This window comes from Pagrus major, chromosome 22 (assembly GCF_040436345.1).
Source record: "Pagrus major chromosome 22, Pma_NU_1.0".
NCBI classification, from domain to species: Eukaryota; Metazoa; Chordata; class Actinopteri; order Spariformes; family Sparidae; genus Pagrus; species Pagrus major.
In genome coordinates this window covers 29,136,267-29,152,337 of record NC_133236.1, presented here as the reverse complement: position 1 = coordinate 29,152,337, position 16,071 = coordinate 29,136,267, and the positions used below count along the sequence as shown (strand labels likewise).

General features: G+C 45.0%; 1 protein-coding gene across 1 annotated transcript; it reads left to right on the top strand.

Annotated features, from left to right (window-relative positions):
* Positions 1-1,673: 1,673 nt before the first annotated feature.
* On the top strand, positions 1,674-12,174 carry ankef1a (ankyrin repeat and EF-hand domain containing 1a). The gene is made up of 11 exons (XM_073493333.1): positions 1,674-1,856; positions 4,183-4,393; positions 4,676-4,837; positions 7,613-7,812; positions 7,939-8,088; positions 8,213-8,336; positions 8,524-9,349; positions 9,651-9,877; positions 10,046-10,194; positions 11,520-11,675; positions 12,064-12,174. Exons 2-11 carry the CDS (start codon positions 4,204-4,206, stop codon positions 12,172-12,174), a joined length of 2,295 nt encoding a protein of 764 aa, XP_073349434.1. The 5' UTR covers positions 1,674-1,856; positions 4,183-4,203.
* The last annotated feature ends 3,897 nt before the right edge of the window (positions 12,175-16,071 follow it).

Sequence of the window (16,071 nt, the reverse complement as noted above, 5' to 3'; positions counted from 1 at the left end):
AGGCTACTTAAGGATGTAAGAACACACGATAAGATGGGACTTGTGCCAGGAAGACTAAGGATCACTGTGGGAGACAATGATAGAATAAATAATAAAGATATCAATTGTAGAAAATTCAGATTGTGAACTGGATTATAGCTGCGACACAAGACACCTGAATGTTGCTGCAATGTGACATTCAGGGAGCAAAGTGCTGCTGCAGGGAGTAACGTGGCCTGTTTCTTAATATTTACTCAGTTTACTTTTGTTCAGTGTGTTTTTGTCCTGCAGTTTTACCCTTAGATGCACAAAACTGACCCGGTGAGGTTGTTTTCTTGCGATATCTTCATGATGAAAAGATGTTATCATTTCATATTCCAGCAAAAACTTACTTTTGATGTCACATTTACATTTTTAACTTACTTTATACACATTTTAAGAAATTTCAGTTATTGAATACATGCATTTCGGATGTGTCAGGAATATATTTATTGTGGACCACAAACTCTACATGTAAGTTTTATCTTCATCTTTTACTACAGAAAATATTTAATATGTTTCAACAACATACTTGCACCTTCATGTGTGGGTGTGTTTTATCCATATTGTGTGAAAGAGTATGTGCTTTAATCACGTATCAACAAATTCACACACACACACACACACACACACAAAATGGATGTTGACATTTTTCCATTGCTGTGTTCGGTACAATCAATTTTCTTAGTTTTCAATCATCAAAATGTTTTTAACATGTTTTCAAAATGTCAAAAAGTGAAACATAAAAATAACTTGTTCTTTTGTGGACCAAAATATAAAAACAAAACATAATATAAATGATTATTTATGAACATAACTGACAAAAGTGGCATAAAAACACAGTTGATTCTAATGTACGGGTCACGGGAGCGTCGGGTCCGATCACTAAAGCATCTAAGGGTTGAAAAACAACATTCTTTACAGCGGGCCTGTTCAAATACTGCTTTTAAAAGGGGTTTGAAATAAAACAGAGTGATGTGGGACTTTAAAACATTCCCGACCTGCAAAGCTCCGAATTTAAATGTGTTAGAACACAGCACCGTTTATTTTACGCTCTTCTTCCACTTTGTTTATGATCGCTATTAAAAAATAAATATTATACAAAACTAAAGAAAAAAACAAAAAAAAGAAATATACATTTAAGGCGGTTTTCAGTTTGATTTTTGTAAATACCATCTTGTAAATACAGCCAGGGTTAAAACCTTTTAATGAAATTACAATATTTTTGTACTGAAGCCCTGAACTGTCATGAGTCAAACATGTTATTATTATATTTATTTATATATATTAGAAAAAAGATGTGTCTTTTGGAGATCTTCTGTGATAATGACATACATAACTGGAGAAAACAAGTAGAATTGAATTGGTTATCATGTCAAACGGAGGAAATAATATGTTTGACACATGACCGCTTAGGGCTTCCATATTTCTGTGCTTATGGACAGACAACACTAATGAAAAGGCGTCTTTCCTCGCTGCAGTGGTATTTTCGGCGGTAATGTTCATATTTCCGAGCCCATCGGCAGCACCTGAAGGCAGCGCCGGACCGTCCTTCCCGGGATTTTGACGCGCTCCGTTGCCATGGAGCCGTTTGTTTTCCTCCTCCGGCTCGGACAAAGTGAGAGGTCGAGCTTTATCTGGGAGAAGGAGGCGGTGGACGAGCTGAGGGTCAGTGTAGCTGTGCACGCACCTGGCGGGCACGTGAAGAAACAAGGCACAAGCACTTTCAAGGACTTTTCAGGGACTTTTTAAGGACTTTTTCTTCCTCCAGCGTGGTGAGAAGAAGCGCGTGCCAAACCAGGAAACGCTGGGTGTCTCCCTTCAACCTCAGTGAGCAGGTGAGCCTCATCCGTCAGCAGTGACAAGACAACACACATCACAACACAACAAGACAACACACATCAGAGCAAAAGACACCGAGTTAAATAATAATATAAACATGAAATAATGAGTTATTAGGAGCTGTTATATTTATTGATCCAGGCTCTAGAAGATAAATATCAACTTCCAACCAGTTATTATATTATGAAATTCCTGTTGTTATGTGGATTTTATTGTGAAAATATTAGACCTCGTTTCCCAGTTGCGTTTACTACGTCTTAGTGTGACGTCATGAGGTGGGCTCTTCTGTCATTTTTTAAATGAGATTAACTTTTAGTGTATTTCTTTAATTATTATTTTCCCCCCATGAGTAAATCTTCATCACGTGGTCGTCTCAAGTGACAGTTTGTCTCAACCAGCTTCTTCACAGCCGACATTTGTGTGTTTATATATATTCTGTCCTTTTTGTTCAAGCACAGGCTCTCACAGATCTATCCTGCTTCTGTACCACATGCATACTGTTGTACTGTTTATACTGTGAACATGCAGGCATTGATTGATGTGTGAACTCTTCCTGTTATGATGTTTTTTTTTAAAAATGGTTTTCATTCAGTGGCGTTGATTTGTTGGTCCAGGTGTGTGTCCTGATTGGTCCACAGGAGTCTACAACCCTCCTAAGATGGTCTCTTAAGTTGAGATAACCTGATGAAGGTCTAAGTGCTGACACGTTGTTGTCATTAAACTTAATTGCAGGGTGAAGTGGAGTTTTTTTTTGTGTGAAATAAAAGTGTAACATTCATATTTGTGTGCAATTAACTATTGTAATTTTATGACTGAAGCCAGTTTGATTTAGACTTAGACTTAGACTTCACTTTATTGATCCCGTTGGGATGACTCCCTCAGGGAAATTGAATTTCCAGCAGCATACAGTTCACGAGAAAATAGACTCTTAGCAAAAATAGAAAATAAAGATAGGAATAGAACAAAATACAATAGAATACAATAAAAATAGATTAAAATAAAATAGGATAAATAAAATAAAAAAATAAAATAAAATAAAAAAAAATAAATGTGAATGTAGGACTGTATATTTGTTATTGTACAGAAATTATTGCACGAAAGTGAGAGTGTCCAGGTATGTATGTGAATAAATAGATAAATAGATAAATAAGTTGTTGCACAGTGAAATCACAGTATTGCAGTATTGCCGGTTATTTGTTTCCTCCTATTTCCTCCTCCCCCCAAGTGAGGAGTTGTACAGCCTGATGGCATGAGGGACAAAGGAGTTCTTAAGTCTGTTGGTCCTACACTTGGGAAGGAGCAGTCTTTCACTGAACAGGCTCCGCTGGTCACTGATGACGGTGTGCAGAGGGTGGCTGGTATTGTCTATAATATCCAGCAGTTTTTCCAGTGTCCTCCTCTCTGCCACCGTCACCAGAGGGTCGAGCTTCATGCCGACCACAGAGCTGGCCCGCCTGATCAGTTTATCCAGTCTGGATGTGTCCTTCTTGGATGTGCTGCCCCCCCAGCACACTACAGTGTAAAAGAGGACACTGGCAACCACAGACTGGTAAAACATCCACAGCAGTTTGCTGCAGATGTTGAAAGACCGCAGTCTCCTTAGGAAGTACAGCCTGCTTTGCGTCTTCCCATACAGGTGGCTGGTGTGTGTTGTCCAGTCCAGTTTATTATCCAGCCACAGCCCGAGGTATTTGTATGAGTCCACAGCCTCCACCTCAGGTCCCTCTAGCAGGACTGGTCGCGGTTTTGGTCTAGACCTCCTAAAGTCAATGACCAGTTCCTTCGTCTTAGAGGTGTTGAGCTGTAGGTGGTTGGTGCGACACCAGACAGCAAAGTCCCCCACCAGACTCCGATACTCCTCCTCCCTGTCATCCCTGATGCATCCAACGATGGCTGTGTCATCGGCGTACTTCTGTATGTGACACAGCTCCGAGTTGTAGCAGAAGTCCGAGGTGTACAGGGTGAAGAGAATGGGGGCCAGCACTGTTCCCTGGGGGGCTCCGGTGCTGCTGACCACAGTGTCAGACGTGGTGTCCTTCAGCTTGACGTACTGTGGCCTGTCGGTGAGATAGTTGATATGCATAATTATAAAAACTTAGATTTTTCTGTACAGTAAACCAGTGAGTGATAAATTAATTAGGACATATTGGTGTATGAGCGCGCTCCCTGTCCGTCGTACCGGCTAGATCATCACTGAAAAACAATCAGATCGTTTAAATACAAATACACCAACATTTTTTTTTCTGTCTTTTCAAAAAGCTACTTCCTCCCCATGTCGTGAGCACGCACACCTGAAGCTCACCTTTATCTTTGTTTTCCCAGCAGCACCTGTCCGACCCCATCATGAGTGGGGGGGCAGCAGAGGGCCGCCTGCAGGTCCTGCAGATCTACCGCCTGCTGCAGTGCGTCCATCAAGGGGACAAGGTGCAGATAGAGAAGATGGTGAAGCTCGGGGTGGAAAACCTCGTCAATCTCACTGAGCCACAGGACGGCACGGGGGCGCTGCATGTGGCCGTCTCAGCCAAAAATCAGGGTGATGGGCCTCTTCCTGTACAGACGTCTGTTAGTGGACAATCACCATGATCAGTACAACTTCACTGTTCACTACATAACACGAGCTGATTCTTGGATTATAGATCATCTGTCTGCAAGGCTTTATTACTTTGGCCTTAGTATTGTCTAGGTGATGAGTGCATGTTCACAAGACTAAGATTAACCCCAAGAGAAATCAAGCAGTGCACAGACACCATGAAGTCCTGTGTCAGAGTCACTTCACCCTGCTGATTGTCTCTTCCTCGTCCCTGACTCCTTCCAGACCTGGTCAGCTTCCTTATCTGCATGGGAGCGCAGCCTGACGTCCAGGACAAGAAGGGCCGCACCCCGGCCATGTTAGCCGCCGAGCTGGGCCACGACGCCATAGTGACACTGTTGTCCCAGAGCTGCGCTGACTTCAGACTCCAGGACACCGAGGGCAGAGGTGAGCAGCGTTGTATATGTGTTTGATAGATGTTATTCTTTTACTGAGGTGAAATCTTTAAATTGCAAGAGAGAACAAGCGAAACGTCTGCAGAGAAAAAGCAGAAGCACAAGTCACATGTAAAAAACAGCAAGCAGAGCGAAGCTTCAAGAGATCGTATATGAAGTATGAATACTTTTGAGTAAGTGATTAATTAGTTATGTTTTTGAATATCATTTATATATTAATTTATGATATAAATAAAATAAAGCATCGATTAAGATACGCCTTTATTTTGTGCTTTGTTTTTATTAAAGACAACAGATTGTTTCCATTTAAATGTCTGGAACCATCGATATTTCCACTGAAGAGTTCAGTAATAAAACTGTCAAATCATATTTTAGTTGCTTTTTGTGAGTTGATATAAATGTAACTGATCGAATCAAACTGAAATCGTATCGTGGCAGACTTTGTGATATCGGCAAATATCGTATCGTCCAAAGAATCGATATGATATCATATCGTGATGAAACTTGAGATTTACAGCCCGAGTGTTTATATGTCTGTGGACAGATTTTGTCACAGCCGTGCAAGATGCAGTCACGAAACTCAACAGGTGATTGAGTTCACTTTAAAGGATCATACACACCAGTTTGCCATCGTGGCCGGTGTGATCCCATCGACAAGATGTTGTGTGGTCGTGTCTGTTTTCTGCTGACTCACCTTAAAGGCGTGATCCATGTTCCAGATGTAAACGAGAAAGTCGCCCGACCTCTAAATATCAAACACATGATTGCAAACTGAGTGACAGGTCTGATGACACAAGAAAAAATCATTTCCATTTTCCATTATCAGACACAGAAAACATTTTTAATCCACAAGTTAAACTCTTTAAAATGCTCAGGAATGTCCTGATAATGTCTTTAAAGTATGTGTCTTCAGTCGTGAGAGGCGATGAACGTCTTCCTCTCCACTGATGTTTTCTCGTTTGAGCCTGAAGTGTCGATTTCTCAGACGGAGGTGTTTTCCATTTCAAGTTGGACCGGCGGGATCGTTTCTGAACGCCTTTCCTTACAACTCATGAAAATGCATGCCGTTTCTGTTTAGATATTGATGAGGAGGCGGTTTCCCGGACAACTCCAATCAGAGAGTGTTGAGTTCTTCTTCAGGGCCGATTGTGATAATGACCCCAATTACAGTGTGTCCAGGCATCAATTACTTCAAATGGGACTCTTTTGAGAGTGAGTGAATGAGGAGGAGAGACAGAGAGAGGGTGTGTGTGTGTGTGTGTGTGTGTGTGTGTGTGTGTGTGTGTGCGACCTTTTGTATAATGCATGTACAGTATGCTGTATGTGTGTGTGTGTGTGTGCACGATTGTGTGTGTGTGTCAGCCCACGTGGGTACATCTAATTACAGATCAAGCACTAATGGTGATCCTCTCCTGTGAAGCACGCTGAGTAACCTGATAGGATCCTGCGCTCCCCACCGCGGCCCAGTCTCAACACTTACAGCGAAGCCTCTTCCTCAGCAGGCCGAACGTCTCCAGTCACACATGTTTACTGTATTATCCTCAGTATTATAAAGGCGGGCCGGCTGGGGAGAGGGCGCCGCCTGCCCCTCCCTCATTACGGTGATTTAAGTGCTGTTGGTCAAAGCGTTCAACCCCCAGCTACTCTGTGGCCAGCGGATCAGTCTGTGGTTGTTCTGGGCAGCTTACACTTGTGTAAAAAGTACGAGAAAGGAAAAGAAAGCGCTGCCAGTGGAGCTTCTCTGGATAAATAAGAGCTAAAAGAGGATATCAGCATGTGAACGTGGGTGTTTACCCTGCATGGCCAGTTAGAGATTTGTTGGCCCAAACACACAGAGGCTTATTGACAGAATTAAAACCATGGTGTGTGTCAGATGAGATAAGCCTCTGTTGATCCCCACAGCGGTAATTCATTCAGTACCGTCTGAAGCACGAGTACAAAGCTGGTTGGTCGGAGTGATTGGCATCGAGAAGTTGCTGTCAGATGTGGGATTTAAACCCTCTCCTCCAGGGCAATCTGCGACCTCACCGCTCCCCTTATGTCGTTTTTGCAGTCAGACCGAGCTGCGCTGATTTGCCTTTCTGTCACCAGTTTTACTGAGCCGAGTTGAGCCGAGCCACGCTGGCAATGGACCTGCTCCAGAGCAGGGCCAAGCCGCGGCCTCCCTGCCTCCTAGAGGCCGCGGTGACATGTTGCGACTGCATCCAACCTGTAACAAACACCGTCACCTCCTCAAATCTATACTGAGCTCACGTCTGTGCAGGAAACCTGAGAGAAAGAGGTTTTTTAAAGTGGAGACAATATTTTCTGGTTCTGTAATGTCCAGCGGCTGCTCTGCCTGAACCCTCTGTGATTTACAGTTTCCTGATGAACAGATGACTTTACTTGTTGCTAAACTAACTGTTTGAAGGGAACACGGCTGAGGTCGGGTGGGAACACAAACTCTGAGATCAGCTGGATAACAGAGAATCCAGTAGTGAGCTGATTCACAGAGCTTAGCTCTTGTTAGACGGTCACCTCTTGCTCGTTTAGTCATGCAGCTAACGTTAGCGGCGCTATTAGCTGACTAAGTTAGGCATCGGTTTGCCAGGAGCCGGACCCGGCAAGAAAACCACCTTAGATCTGTCTCCTCTGCCGTCCAGCTGGTGGCCGTCGGTCTCGAATGCCAGCTTTCTCGTGACTTAATGGGCAGGATTCAGTGGGAGCTCCCATTTGCTTAGTCGAGGTAGATTTATGTATATATATATTTATCTTTCTTTCACTTTAGGTGTGCTGTTCTACTGTATTCGCCCCACCAAGCGTCACAGCCGCTGCCTGCAGGTGGCACTGCGGTGCCAGGCCGACGTCAACAACGTGTCAGCACAGGGGACTCACGTCTTCCAGCTGATGTGTGAAAAAGCTCAGGAGTGCACCCCCATGTGTCTCATCATGCTGGACGGAGGGGCCGACCCCAACGCAACAGATCAGGTTCAAAACTGAGGCATGATGGGAGCTGAGGCATTGCACAGATAATTCACTAAACATGGTGTGATGCTGAATTTTTTGCAGCTAAGATGCTCTTCATGCTGTTTTTTTAAACTCCTCTGTCCTCAGAAAACCGGCGTCACAGCATTGATGGAGGCAGCGAAGGCCGGCTCTGTGCAGCTTGTTAAAGCCATTCTCCGGGCCGGGGGAAACCCCAACACCCTGGACAATAAACGTCTCACAGCAGTACACTTCGCCGCCATGGGGGGCTTTTTTGAGGTGTTGCATCCTGTCACACGATGACGGCCCTAACTCAGATTACAGTATTTACTATCTGCAACACTGGGATGTGAGACGTAGGATTCTGTAATGTGTTTCTCTGCTGTGTTTTCTTGTTGTCCAGGTGATTCAGGTGCTGTCTGCCTACTCAGCAGACATGGGAGTAATCAACATGGAGGAATGCACACCGCTGCACTACGCTGCTGCCACGGGCGACGCTAACTGCTGCAAGTTCCTGGCACAGAGAGGTGCAGTGAGACGGTCGAACAATAATATCCTGATATCGACGCAGTGAATTTAATCCTTCTCTGGTTGTCAAAGATAACTCTGTGATATCTTCTCCTGATGTTGAAGATTTGCCGTCACAGTCCAAAATGAAATGAGGTAATTCCACCTTGTGTTGGTGTTTCTCCTGAAGCTGTGCTCTGTGTGCAGGTTGTAACCCCAAACTGAAGAACCAGGACGGCCTGCTCCCACGTCAGATTGCCAAAGACGCCGGTCACAAAGCTGCAGCCAAGGAGCTGAGGAAAGCAGAGAAGCAGCAGGGAAAAGGCAACACCGGCGGCGGCGGCGGCGGCCTTTCGTCGGATCTTTGGGCCCTGAACCTCCACGACTGGTCCTACGAGTATGAGGCTGAATTACGGCAAGCCTTCGGGGACAAGTCAGACGTAGTTCCCTCTGAGATGTTCATTTCGGTGATGGAAGAACTAAAAGCTCCTGTAGAACTGGACCGGCTCCATACAGTCGTCTCAGCCCACGGCAAGGGAGGGGAGGAGTGTATCAGCATTAATGATTTCATCAAAGGTGTCAAGTACATCAAGAAACCATTCCTCCTGTCCTCTTTCATGCCGAAAAAGAAAAAGGGAGAAAGGGGAGGAAAAGGAGGGAAGAAGAAGGGTAAGTTTGTCATCCCCATGCCCATCTGCACCCTCCCGCCGGAGCGTTTGCCCCGGCGACCAGAGGGAGGCCCGCCCCACTTCATGATCGAGACGTACTACGACTGCTCGGACACGCTTCGATTCGACCGCGATCACCCGCCAGAACATCCCATAATGAACGACTCAGGATGGTACATAGAAAAGCCGGACAAGGTCTACATCGATATCAACCACTGTGTGAAGCGCGGAGACCTGGAGTCACTGGACCTCGCCTTCAGTCAGGGCGTTCCTGTGGATGTTCAGCATCCGTTTTACAAGACCCCGCTGACCACGGCCTGCTCCAGTGGCAACTACGAGGTGGCTCAGTACCTCCTCAGTCAGGGGTAAGAACGACCATATACTGTCTTCTTCATGCTCTTACTCTTTGGAAACAAAGATGTCCGCACTTTTTAGTTTGTGGAGATGATCTCAATTATGTGAAACAACTGTGAATGGTATAAGCAGGAGCCATTTTGAAAGCTAGAATTATTCCATGTTTTAGGTATATTATCAAAAATCCAAAAGCAAACTAAAGACAAACAGCAGACGAAGTCCGTGGTTCTGATTTACTGTCAGTGTGTAACGAATCCAGTTCTGCTGTCCGGGCCTCTTTAAAGACACCGTGACGTCACCTCTCCCTGACAGGGCCGATGTGAATGTGTGCGACCAGTTCTTCTGGACACCGCTCCATCATGCGGCTCACGCTGGTCAGGTAGAACTTATGGAGCTTCTGGTTGAGGCCGGGGCCACCGTAGACGCACGGGCCCTCAGCGGAGGGACGCCGCTCATGAGGGCCATCGAGAGCTCTCACCCCTCCTGCGTGGACTTCCTCATCAAGGCGGGTGCCAATGTGAACGCAGAGAACAAAAAAGGTTCGACTGCAGATCTGACACGCAACAAAGTGCACGATATCTGTTATTATACTGTTAACAGATTAATGTAAGCATTAGGAAATATAACTGAATTGAATTATGGGAAATAGGAATTAAAACGGTGCCTTCTATGGTTATTTGACTGATCATGTTTTTATTTTCCGACAGAACAAAACTGCCTCGACATCGCCAGAGATTTTGGAGACTACAGGGTGATCGACCTGGTCAGAGACAAGATGGATACTCTGCCTAAACCGAAGGAGACAGCGAAGGCAAAGGGGGACAAAACACAAAAGCCTAAATCTGCTAAAGGAAAGGTACCAAAGTGACTCCAACAAATCTTTTTACCAGCCCGCTACAAACAGATTAAAGTCTCGTGGCTTCATGTATGAAATAGAAATGTCACTCTGTTCTTTGTTCGCTGTCCACAAAACACATTCAGGCTCATTCAGAAAAAAAGACAACAGCTTGGCAGTCACAGTGAAAATAAAGCTTTCGTTTTCATCTGATATCATAAACCTGAAAAGGTCATTCAATGCAGATATAGCAGCCCTGTACATACAGTAGTATACTGTGTGTACACTGTACATAGATTATACAAGAGTATATGACTTCTTGGTGCTTTCAGGTAGTGAGCCACTGCTGCTGCAGCCATGGTGGGTTTTATCATAAAATAGAGGAAATATTAGTTAACAGTATAACTAAGATGCAAGTTTTGCAAGACTTTGACGGGGATGTTGTTCCGATATCATTCGTCTTCTTCAACTCTGAATGCAGCAGAAAATAAAAACGCTGTGTGTTTACCAGAGCTTCAGTCGTCGACCCTCCAGCTGCTTGTCTGAACGTACCTCAAAAGTATGTTCAAGTAAAACTTAAGCAACATGTGATTGGAGGTTATTTTTCAGCCGGGTTTTTATCTGTGTACTCCAGCGTCTTCTCTCCGCAGCAGAACCCTCAGCCTGTAGAAAAGTTCTGATAGTGTGAAGGCAGCAAATTAGACCGGATGTGTTACGTGACAACGAGAACATGCTGGAGCTTCAATTTGCATTTCCTATAATCAGACTCAAACCTGGAGAAATGTATTGATTTTGTCAGCAGGCCTCTCAGAGTAGCAGGTGGTGCTGTAGCACGTATTCATTGTTCAGTGTAGCTGAAAGCAGCAACTCTGGTGGGCAGGAAAAGTCCAATAAACAGAATGAACTGCACACAGGTACGATGTGGAGCTTACTAATATAAACATCTCTTACTATAAGTCGAAGTTTGTGGCTCCGTGAGCTGAGTGTTTGAAACTAGAAACAAGGAAAAGGTTTCATTAATGTGAACACCTGAAACCAGGCCCAGATAATATCATCCACCTGCAGAGGCAGGGGACCTTCAGAACCAGTCCAACCGACACCACCTACAGGCAGGAGAGTCTCACCAGGCAGGATAAACATGCAGATGTAGACAGCTGACTGTGCGCCACCTACAGGCAAGGAAAGTAATAACTCCTGTCACAACTGGAGTTTCTTGAAGTTTGAGTGTGTGTGTGCCTATGTGTGTGTGTGTGTGTGTGTGTGTGTGTGTGTGTGTTAATATAGGGAAGATTTGTAAGTACCTGGATAAAATGAGACGGATGTGAAAAGCTTGGTGTCCCTCACAGGCTGCCGCTGTAGACGGAGCAGTGAACACTGAGACATCGACTGTAACAGCGGGGAAGACGTCCCCTCAGAAGGATTCAAAGAGCGTCATCCTGGAGAACGCCAGGATCACTGCGGGGAAAACCAACACTGTGGATATCACCTTTGTGCCAAAAACGGTATTTACTGTAGCTCGCCCAATTATAACGTAGCATCCGTTTGTACAAGTTGTTACTTCCTGTCTCAGCATGCCAATGAAAATATTCCATAAACTACCTTTGAAATACATTTTGACATTTTTAACCAAGTTGTTGATGTTTTACGACTGCGTGGGATCATCAGGTTTAACCAAGTATTTAAAGAGGTCATAATATGCTAATTCTTCATAATAATAAGCCAACAGGAAGGCCGACATTAAATATTACGTTACAGTACAACCAGACTGCAGAGCAGCTTCTCTCCTCAGACTGTGAGACTCCTCAGTTCATCCTCAGCGCTCCGCCATAACAAATACTTTTAATTATCAGACCCGTCTGAACCTCTCTGTGACCTGTCTGTCTCTCTCAGGTTTGGGGGAAGCCGCCCACCACCGGCCAGCTCATGTCGAAGATAGAGAGGCGGAAAGAGCCCTTATCCCTCGAGGTGGACTTCGACGACTTCATGATGCCTTTCAGCTAGAACGTGGAAGTGCTGGAGCTGTGAGAAAACAAAGACCAGACTGAGAGGAGGTCAGCCCAAAGAGACAGACATTTATAGGCCACGTGTAACATCAGATCTGTTACAGCTGCTTTAACTAACATAGTTGGACATCATGTTACTAAACCTCTTGTTTTCTTATCTTCTCATTTAGTATCAGAACCTGCAGTGTCAATACAGTCAGAAATCATCAACCAAGAGTACAATCTGCTTTTATTGATAATGAAATTCATTTCTCTGTAAAGATGTTTCTTGTATACTCAGCAGTCAGTACTGTACACCAGCAGGGACAGTTTGTGTCAGCAAAACACAAATACATGTCAGTACACTGGAACGTGTACTTAATATAAAGATTTTGCACAAAAACGATTTGGTCCATTCATCTATCGTCGTCCGCTTATCTGGGGTATCCTGGGGTATATATCGCGGTGGCTTTCCAGCTCCTCCTGAGGGATCCTGAGGCGTCCCCAGGCCAGATGAGATACATAATATCTCCAGCTGGTTCTAGGTCTGCTCTGGGGTCTTCTCTCAGTTGGCCGTGCCTGGAAAACCTCAGAAGGAAGGTGCCAAACCACCTCAACTGGCCCCTTTCGATGCGAATGAGCAGCGGCTCTCCTCTGAGCCTCCTCCGGATGTCCGAGCTACCGTTCTTTCGGTCCCTACCCTCCGCTCATGAGCACAGGTGAGGGCTGGACTGTAGATGGACAGGTTAATGGAGAGCTTTGCCTTCCAGCTCAGTTCCCTCTTCACCACGATGGTCCAAGACCCCGAGACACCCCCCAACGGAAGGAGGCAATCTTTTACTCTTCTGATAGGGAAACTGAAGTCAGAAATTCATTTCATTACAGTTGCTCGTCATAACTGAGTCACATGATCCAAGCAGTCATAGGCCCAGTTAGACGGGCATCATATGAAGCATCCATAGAAGGTCTGAGTGAATTAAAACCTGGAGTGAGTTCACATACTGCAGTCAGGGAGTTAGTTACAGTGACTCTGCAGAGGCTCCAGCTGCAGTCAGAGACAGCGAGAGTGTCAGGAAGCTGCTCGTAATGAAGACCTGCTGCCCCTTCTTCTTTCTTCTTTCTTTCTTTCTTTCTTTCTTCTTTCTTTCTTTCTTTTTTTCTTTCTTTCTTTCTTTCTTTCATCCTCTTATTTTCTTTTGTTATCTGTCTTTTCTTGTCTTTGCATTCATTCATTCTTTCTTTCTATTTTTTTCTCTTTCCATTCCTCTGTGAATCATCTTTCTTTTTTCTTCTTCTGTCCTTCCTCCCTGCCTTCTGTCTTTCCTTCTTTTCGTCGTTCTGTCCTTCCTTCCTCCATGTCTTTCTTTCTTACTTTCCTTTGTTTGTATCCTTTCTTTCTTTTCTCTTTTCCTTGCATCCTTTTATTTTCTTTCGTTATCTGTCCTTCCATTCCTCTGTGAATCCTCTTTTCTTTCTTTTTCTTTCTTTTGTTCCTTCCTGTCTTCCTTCCTTCCTTCCTGTGTGAAAGAGCATCTACACATGTACTACGTCACACAGAAGAAATCCATTCACTTATGTGATGAATGCAGTCGGATCCTCAGTGTATGTGTCACTGTGCCTCTTTAATGCCGTCGTACTTGTTTTCCCTGCTGGTGGTCGTTCACGTCGGTGGAGCTGACTGCAACACATCGAGCTGATGGCAGTAAATATCTGCTCGCTCCAGCTCAGTTGCAGTTCCACATTGAAACCAGCGTAGGGCGCTGTTTGGCAAAATTTAGCAATGCAGGGTTTTGTTGTTTATGAGGCTGTGAGAGGAGAAAACTTGGAGGGAGCTCGAGTGTTTCAGCCACTGAACGACATCAAAATGGCAGCCATGTGTGTTTACTGTTCTCCCACAGTCTTTGCGACTGGAAACTGCATTTCACACGCAGTCCTGATAGAAAGAGGATGTTGTTATAAGATGGTTACGAAATCCACCTTCATCCTCCACGTTTTGTTGATGAGCTGATCACATGAACGACTCCGGTGTCCAGTGACAACAGTGTGTGGGTCCTGTTTTATAGCTGATGATGTCCTTATCAGGAGCCATCTGAGAAAATAGACTTCCTTTATCTGTGTTAAATGTCGCATTGATGCACACGCCCATCATCACCACCACCATCACCAGATAAAATTAGATTGCAGTGTCCTCAAGGTCCATGGGGACGCAGTTATATAATCAAATATACGGGCAGCGGGGGCAGGGGGGGTATTTGCTTTAAGGTTTGAAATACAGGGCCTGGATTGTTTAAATATACATAGCCACGTTACGAGAAGAGAGGCAGTGCATGACAGCGATGATAGAGAGAGGCAGTAGGGTAGAGAGGAATGAAAGCAGAAAGAGGAGGCAGCGGCAGCCACGCACGTATGTAATGATACACAGAGAGCAGAAACTTCAGCACAGCCATTCATAATGAGGCGAGAAGGAAGAAGGACGGCAAAGGGAAGGAAGGAAAAAGGACACAAGGAGAGGAGAGGAGAGGAGAGGGGGAGGAGAGAGAGCAGCGGAGGGTGACTCAGAGGATGGGGAGGGAGAGTGGGGGAGGAGTGGGCGAGAGGAGACGATGAGGGCTTTTCTAGCACAATAAGTGGCACACAGGTTAGAGGAGTAAACAAGCCCGCTGCCTCTGATCGCCGGCCGTGACGCAGTGTGTCTGTCAGGGCGTGGGCTCGGACTTATATGGTCCTGCAGCATGTGTGCTTGTGTGTGTGTGTGTGTGTGTGTGTGTGTGTGTGTGTGTGTGTGTGTTGATGTATTCCTGTTGTACCAGCAATGGCACACCGATATATATTTGGCTGTATTTACACACAGGAATGCTCATTGTATTCATGATGTGTCATTTAAGACTCAGATATTATAGTACGTTTATGTATGTGTGTGTAGTAGTGTGTAGTAGTGTGTAGTAGTAGTGTGTGTGTATGTGTGTGTGTATGTAGGCCTTTTTTCTAAGTCTACATCATTCAGGCTCCGCTGCACCTCAGTGGCACTATGTGTTATATGTGTGTTTATAGTGTACGTTCAAGGGTACATTATTCAAGTTTACATCCTCCTCTCCTCTCCTTGTCTCCTCTCCTTGTCTCCTCTCCCTGTCTCCTTGTCTCCTCCCCTCTCTCCCCCTCTCCTCTCGCCCTCTGCTGAGTATCAGTCTGAGCTCAGATCAGTATGTGCGTTGCTGCCAGCAGCACTGCAGTCTCCCAGCTCTGGTCCTGCACCGCTTACTCAGCACTCCAGCCCTTCACTTCTCAAAACAACCCACTGGGACACACACACACACACACACACACACACTCACACACACACTTGGCATATTGTCTTTGTTTACCACGTTATTATTACGATCTATTACAGGATGTATGCGTGCACAGATGTGCTCACACATGCATATAACCCAGTAATCACGTACCTTATGCAGGCGAGCAGGCAGATACAGACAGACGTCCACATGCACAGTGAAATAAACACAGATGCACTGTCAGGACTGTCTGTCTCCATCATGATATTACTCTCCCTGGATACCTCAGTACAACAACTCCACCACATATTCACCCTTTATGAAACACAGGTTCAGTTAAACCTTCTGAGAGATGTCACTTCAGATATATGTTTATTATCACCGTGGTTGTCAGTGACGGTGTTGTACTGGACTGCATTACATCTGAAATGTTCTTCTAACATCCCTCAGACGAACATTAACTCAGTTAGATTCAGCTCAAACTTTGTTAGAGGCTCGGGGTCCAGACAGACGGCAGGACTCTCCACAGACTGAATTAAATACAAACGCACAATAAAAGATTGAACATTCAACAGAGTAAACACTTGTTAATACACTGTAGTCCAGTTCAGCACCACTACAGAATACTGTCTCAGTAATAAACA

What these genes read in the sequence shown, in the direction of transcription:
- ankef1a (XM_073493333.1), top strand. Translation starts at nt 4,204, where the DNA reads ATGAGTGGGGGGGCAGCAGAGGGCCGCCTGCAGGTCCTGCAGATCTAC. An exon ending in ACCCCAACGCAACAGATCAG is followed by an intron (nt 7,813 to 7,938) that starts GTTCAAAACTGA and finishes CTCTGTCCTCAG; the next exon opens with AAAACCGGCGTCACAGCATT. An exon ending in CAAGTTCCTGGCACAGAGAG is followed by an intron (nt 8,337 to 8,523) that starts GTGCAGTGAGAC and finishes CTCTGTGTGCAG; the next exon opens with GTTGTAACCCCAAACTGAAG.